General features: G+C 40.3%; 1 protein-coding gene across 1 annotated transcript in view; it reads left to right on the top strand.

The window, feature by feature from the left end:
* Positions 1-7,500, top strand: part of myo10 (myosin X) — a 152,747-nt gene that overhangs the window by 127,615 nt on the left and 17,632 nt on the right. Inside the window, exons 24-30 of the mRNA XM_080034527.1 lie at positions 127-530; positions 1,744-1,991; positions 2,852-3,059; positions 3,706-3,809; positions 4,655-4,791; positions 5,369-5,489; positions 6,187-6,430. Of these exons, the coding sequence (XP_079890653.1) occupies positions 127-530; positions 1,744-1,991; positions 2,852-3,059; positions 3,706-3,809; positions 4,655-4,791; positions 5,369-5,489; positions 6,187-6,430 (1,466 nt within the window). The remainder of the gene's footprint in view (positions 1-126; positions 531-1,743; positions 1,992-2,851; positions 3,060-3,705; positions 3,810-4,654; positions 4,792-5,368; positions 5,490-6,186; positions 6,431-7,500) is intronic.

Raw genomic sequence — 7,500 nt, 5'->3', positions numbered from 1 at the left:
GGCATATTCGAAAAGATCATAACATTTGTTTTCATTTAAAAAAAAAAAATAGTCCAAAGTACATAAAAAAAAACTCAGAGAACTCATAATTTCTAATTATTATAATTTGTTTCTTCTAAATCTCAGGCTGAGGAGACCAGACTACTGGAAGAGCTGAAACGCCTTGAAGAATCCGCCATTTTACATCTGCCTCCTCCTCCCCCACCACCGAACACTTTAGACCAAGCTGCTGGATATGCTATAGGAGTAGGAGAGTTAGAATCAACACTAACCATGGAAGAAAGGCCTTGTTGTGAAGGGGTGAATGTGTGTGAAGGGGTGAATGTGTGTGAAGGAATAGCAGCACACACACACACACACACGCTGGAAGGAGAGGAGTGTGTGCGCGTGAACGATTCATCTCAGGTTGAGGAGATCTTGAGACTCGAGAGAGAGATCCAGGTTCTTCAGAGACAGAAAGAACGCCAGGAGCTGTCACTCACCGAGGCCTCACTCAACAGACTGCAACTGCTACGAGACCAGGAGCTAAGGTTAGCATCGACTCTAATTTAGACAGACACACAGACAGACACACAGACGGACGGACGGACAGACAGACACAGACAGACAGACAGACACACAGACAGACAGACGGACGGATGGACAGACAGACAGACAGACAGACAGACAGACAGACAGACACACAGACAGACACACACAGACTGACAGACAGACACACAGACATACTCACACTTTTTTTTTTTTTTAATTCAAAAATGTTTTATTGATTTTTTGTTAAAGGTCCTGCGAGGAACTTTTAGTTTGTGTTCATTCTAGCGCCCCCTTTGGACTAAAGCAGTAGTGTTTTTACTACGCCAGCTGTTGTTCCTGGGTGAGCGTATACCCATGACAAAGGCATTAATAAAAACTATATAAAAATAGCATTCTTTGCACCGATGGTCTGGTTTGCTGTTACATGTAATTTATGATCATCAGAGGAAAAATTAGACTGTTTCAGAAATATTTATAAGTTCTTCGTAGCTACTTTAAGAAACAAGACGGCACAGATCTTGCCAAATTACAACAGTACTTTGCAAGTATATGGGCAACATCAACACACATTTGTAACATATCATAAAAATAGTTACATCTCCATGTAGCTCTTACATGTGTCACTTTGTAGTTTGGTTTATTTGCAGCTATAGTACTTGTGATGGAAGTTCTGTTAAGGTTGGAGGTCAACTCAGGTGGAAGAATATTTCAGGAGACTTGGATGAATTATGAAGCAATATTTATTACAGACTTGGCCAAGGAGAACCGGACTGCAACTCTCGTGACTTGCACTTCAATTCTGACAAACTCATGCTTAGAGCTGTGTTTTAACCTCGCGCTATCTCTATCACCTCCCCGGCTCGGGCACCAAGCGTACCAATGTTTTGGTTCAGAGCTGAACACAGTGAACCATAACATTCTGGAGTCTAGGGAGATGAGACTTTATCTATACAACTGACCTAAGTGTCTCCTAACAGGCTCCAAGGCTGACCTAGAGTCTGAGAGACAGACACACAAGATAGGCATATATGACCTCTCAATCTTTCCCATTAATATTACAACTAAAGACCCAAAATTCCCAGTACTGACGTGATTCTTGTTGTTCTGAGTTTGTACCTTCATGGTTGAATGCACTTACTGGAAGTCACTTTGGATAAAAGCTAAATGAAATGTGTAATGTAATAATCTCTGTTCCTTATTCCCTCACCCCAGGCGGCTTGAAGACGAAGCGTGCAAAGCCGCCCAACAGTTCCTGGACTCTCTAAACTTTGACGAGATCGACGAGTGTGTCCGTAACATCGAGAGTTCTCTGGGAGTGGCAGAGGAAGACGGAGGAGAGGAAAGAGAGGGAGAGAGCGGAGAGAAAGAGACGGAGAGAAACAAAAATGGACGCCCCAGGAGAAACGAGGAAGAGGAGTTTGTGGACGAAGGCTTTGGGGCGGACGATGAAGCCTTTAAAGGTCTGATGGAATTTTCAGCTCTTTTAAATCAAATTAGTGTGTGTGTGTGTGTGTGTGTGTGTGTGTGTGTGTGTGTGTGTGTGTGTGTGTGTGTGTGTGTGTGTGTGTGTGTGTGTGTGTGTGTGTGTGTGTGTGTGTGTGTGTGTGTGTCCAGTTTCCTTTTAAACCAAACTCTAATGGAGAAAAAGAAAGAGATACAGAGAGACAGAAAGAGAGAAAGAAAGAGAGAGAGATTGTGCTATAGAAATAAACGTGCCTTTCCTTGACAGAGAGAGAAAAAAAATAACAAAGAGAATAAAATTCAAATTCAATCGTTATATATAAATAAACTTTCTGGGTTGCTCCGGTGGTGTAGTGGATAGAGCGTGTACCATATTGGCTCCGGCCTTCGTTGCAGTGGTCGTGGGTTCAAATCCAACCCCGTGGACCTTTACTGCAGGTCATCCCCCCCCCCTCTCTCTCTCTCTCTCTCTCTCTCTCTCTCTCCCCATTTCAACTCTGTACTAATAAAGCTTGAAAATGCCAAAAAATTATCTTGAAAAATAAATAAATAAACTAGCCTTCCCTTTCTTTTCCTTGCCTTTCTAGATTCCCCTAACCCCAGTGAGCACGGCCACTCAGACGGCCAGAGAAAGAGAGAGAAATAGACATAGAGAGAGAGACAGACAGAGAGAGAGGGAGAGAGAGAGAGAGAGACAGAGAGAGAGAGGGAGAGAGACACAGACAGACAGACAGACAGACAGACAGACAGACAGACAGAGAAATAGACATAGAGAGAGAGAGAGAGACAGACAGACAGACAGACAGAGAGAAAGAGAGAGAGAGAGAGAGACTAAACTTTCCTGTCCTCCCCTTCACAGACTCCCCTAACCCCAGTGAGCACGGCCACTCAGACGGCCAGCGGACCAGTGGGATCAGAACTAGTGATGACTCATCAGAGGAAGACCCGTATGCTAACGACGGAGTGATCCCCCCCGCCATGCCCCTCACCCTCACGGCCAACCAGAGCCTGCCTCTACCTCTGCCCCCCGTACCCCAACCACAAGCCTGCCACACCCCCTCCTCAAGGTAAGGGGTTATTTTATTTTTTTAGATTTTTATTTTTATTTAAGATTTTTTACTATTATTGATTTTATAAAAATTTTTTTTTTTGCGAAATTAGATTTTTGTTATCCTTACAAATTGTACAATTTTTTTGTTTTTCTTTTTTTTGTGAAATTAATGAATACAAATGCCATAGAAGCGCCTCGTCAAGGTAAAATTGTATTATTATAATATATTAAAAAAAAATTAGATTATTATTATTTTTTCTTTTTGCTACATTTGAATGTTTAACACTTAGTTTGTAGTCCTATGATTTGCCACTTTTTATGTTTTTTTTTTTTTTTTTTTTTTTTTTGCAAGGTTAATAGACGAATACTAGTGCCTCAACATTTTTTTTTTTTTTTGTGCAAAGTTTGATTGTTTCTATCCCTCCATCCCTCCATCCCTCCATCCCTCCATCCCTCCATCCCTCTCTCTCTCCCCCCCCCCCCTTAGCGCCTCATCAAGGTAAAATTAGGTTATATTGATTTTTTAATTTTTACAATGAGTTGGTTATTTCTCTTTCAGCAAGGTTAAATTTAATTCTCCTAATGCAATTTCATGTTTTGCAAAGCTTTGTACAGTTTTAACTTGACCATCCATCCATCCCCCTCTCTCTCTCCCCCCCTAGTGGTGACTCAGCGTACTGCCTCCCTCCCCCTCAGCCTGATGACACAGTGGAACTCATTCCTCCTGATGAGGACTCAGACTACGACCAGGACGACTATGATGAAGGTTAATTTAATTTTTTATTTTATCATCATTTTTTTTTTTTATTGTGTTTTATTATTTATTACAATTATTATATATTTTTTTTCATTTAGGCTAGTAATTTTTTTTCTATAATTTTTTTTTACTATTATTTTTTATTTTTTATTTATTGTTAATATAGATTTTTGTAAAAACACTGAAAAAAGTAAAACAAAGATAAAAGTTAAAATAAAATAACAAACATGGTGTACTCTACTATACAGGTTTCTATGTCAGATTGTATAGTGCTATACAATTCACCACAATAGCCACGATATATATCTATCTATCTATCTATCTATCTATCTATCTATCTATCTATCTATCTATCTATCTATCTATCTATCTATCTATCTATCTATCTATCTATCTATCTATCTATCTATCTATCTATCCATCCATCCATCCACCCACCCACCCACCCACCCACCCATCTATCTATCTATCTATCTATCTATCTATCTATCTATCTATCTATCTATCTATCTATCTATCTATCTATCTATCTATCTATCTATCTATCTATCTATCTATCTATCTATCTATCCATCTATCCATCTATCCATCTATCCATCTATCCATCTATCCATCTATCCATCTATCCATCTATCCATCTATCCATCTATCCATCTATCCATCTATCTATCTATCTATCTATCTATCCCATCCCAGGAGCGATAGTGGCAGCATGGCCTTCTCTAACCTGTCCGTCTGTCTGTCTGTCTGTCTGTCTGTCTGTCTGTCTGTCTGTCTGTCTGTCTGTCTGTCTGTCTGTCTGTCTGTCTGTCTGTCTGTCTGTCTGTCTGTCTGTCTGTCTGTCTGTCTTACAGGAGCGATAGTGTCGAGTGTCAGCCTGGCCTTCTCTCACCCTCCCAGTGATCAGTGGTCTCCGGACTACCGAGGCTCTGTGGGAACATACAACAGCTCTGGGGCGTACCGCTTCAGCTCCGAGGGCGCGCAGTCATCTGTGAGTTTAAATAAATAAGAACGTGTGTGTGTGTGTGTGTGTGTGTGTGGGAGGGTGTGTGTGTGTGTGTGTGTGTGTGTGGGTGTGTGGGGGGGGGGTCTGTGTGTGTGTGTGGGGGGGGGTGTCTGTGTGTGTGTGTGTGTGTGGGAGGGGGGGGTGTCTGTGTGTGTGTGTGTGTGTGTGTCCGAGGGCACACAGTCATCCGTGAGTCTTCCATCAATTAAATCATGTACTGCTTCACTGTTGTTGTTTACAGCAGCAGGGCCCACAGTTTTGGTTTACAAACATATTCTAGTCTTAACGTTTGGTTCCAGGTTCCTCAAAATAATTTAGTTTTGATGTAGTGCACCTTTAAATGTCTCATATCGGGGCGCGTGGATAGAGCTTGTACCATATTGGCTCCGGCCTTCGTTGCAGTGGTCGTGGGTTCAAATCCGACCCGTGGACTTGTACTGCAGGTCATCCCCCCCCTCTCTCTCTCTCTCTGTCTCCCCATTTCAACTCTGTACTGTCTGTAAGCTTGAAAATGCCAAAAAATTATCTTAAAAAAATGTCTCATCATATTTTTTCTCCCCAGTTTGAGGACAGTGAGGAGGACTTTGAGCGGTTTGACACAGATGATGAGTTGTCTTATCGGAGAGACTCTGTCTACAGCTGCGTCACTCTGCCCTACTTCCACAGCTTCCTCTACATCAAAGGTATTATTCCCTCTGTCTGTCTGTCTGTCTGTCTGTCTGTCTGTCTGTCTGTCTGTCTGTCTGTCTGTCTGTCTGTCTGTCTGTCTGATTGATTGTCTGTCTGTCTGTCTGTCTGTCTGTCTGTCTCTCCTTCTGTCTGTCTGTCTGTCTGTCTGTCTGTCTGTCTGTCTCTCCTTCTGTCTGTCTGTCTGTCTGTCTGTCTGTCTGTCTGTCTGTCTGTCTCTCTGTCTGTCTGTCTGTCTGTCTCTCTGTCTGTCTCTCTGTCTGTCTGTCTGTCTGTCTACATCAAAGGTATTATTCATTCATTACACCACTGCACTGTTTTATGAAACTGAAATAATTTAATTCTGTGTAAATATTACTTTATTGTAACTGTGTCCACTTGCTTCATCTTTTCATTTTATTGTTTATTGCTTTTTTTTTATTTTTATTTACTTGTTTGAAAAAAAAAAAAATTCAATTCAATTCAATACTGTAAATCCTGTCTGTATAAATAAAAAAATAAAAATAAAAATAGTTATTCATTCATTCATATTTGAAATAAATCATTCATTCATTCATTCATGCATTCATAATAAAAATAGTAAAAAAAAATCTAATTCCCCCTCCCCCCAAGGCGGTCTTATATTAATAATAAAAAATTTAAAAATGAATTGTTAATACATTCTAATCCCCCCCCCCCCCCCCCCCCTTCTAGGTGGCCTTATCAACACGTGGAAGCGGCGTTGGTGTGTGTTGAAGGATGAGACGTTCCTGTGGTTCAGAGCGAAGCAGGAAGCTCTGAAGCAGGGCTGGCTGCATAAGAAGGGTGGGGGCTCCTCCACACTCTCACGCAGGAACTGGAAGAAGCGCTGGTTCGTCCTGAGGCAGAGCAAGCTCATGTACTTTGAGAACGACGGAGAGGACAAGATGAAGGGCGTGCTGGACATGCACACCGCCAAGTAAGGAGGAATTTTTTTATTTAATTTTTTTTTAACAATGTGTTTATTGAGTTTTTTTGACTAATTAAGAAGAAAAAAACAAGAAAAAACAGACATAATAATAATAATAATAATAATAATAATAATAATAATAATAATAATAATAATAATAATAATAATAATAATAATAATAATATAAATGAAATAAAAAATTAAATACATATATAAAACATATACACATGCATACCGACACATAGAAAAGTTTGGAATTTTTTTTGAAACGTTAAAAAAATCTATTTAACTAATTATGTGTACATTTTCATCTCTTTAAAAAAAACTAAATCTAGATGTTGGATAAGAGCTTAAATCTTTGTGTATTTTTTTACAACATATTAGGGTCCAGCGTTTTTACAGAACAGATTTTGGATAGAGCCTGTTTCCATTTTATAAATCCAAAAATACTACATACAGGTCTACAAAACTAATTTTTTATCTTGTTTTTAGGAACACAATGTATCATAAACCCTAGGCACATGCCAATGTTATGATTATAATATCTCAAATAAACTTAGAGATCTTAAACATATAGGGAAGTTTAAAGCCACTACGAGTAAGTCGGCACGTTGGCGACACCTTTGAACAAAAGCGGTAGTATTATTACGACGCCAGCTGTCGTGAAGCTGTTTTCTAGCTCGTGCAGGCAGCGTGCAGGGCGTGCAGATTCAAATAATCAGGAAGCAATATGGTGCGTGTCCGTGTGTTGAAAGCAAAGTGTGAGGGCACCGGACTCTTTTCGGCTCCGTGAGTCTATGGGTGACACAGCATCAACTAATGCCAGTAAGTGCTAAACACACCTGATTGCAATGAGTTGATGCATTGTCACCTCTCACGGAGCTGAACGAGTCCGTGTCCCCACACAAAGCGAATGAACGAGAGATGGCAGTTAGTTAGTATCACGATGAGGTAATGTGTTTATGTTGTAAATAATGACTATTTCAGATGAATAATGGTCATCTGATGATGCTGGTGAGGCAAAGTAAACTTTGTTTTAGTAGGCTACCGCTCATTCATTTAGGAGTAAACACTGCAGT

This window comes from Ammodytes marinus, assembly GCF_949987685.1.
Source record: "Ammodytes marinus genome assembly, chromosome: 9".
In the NCBI taxonomy this organism is placed as follows: domain Eukaryota; kingdom Metazoa; phylum Chordata; class Actinopteri; order Uranoscopiformes; family Ammodytidae; genus Ammodytes; species Ammodytes marinus.
Note: the sequence above shows the minus strand (reverse complement) of the source record. Positions and strands in the feature narration are given on the sequence as shown.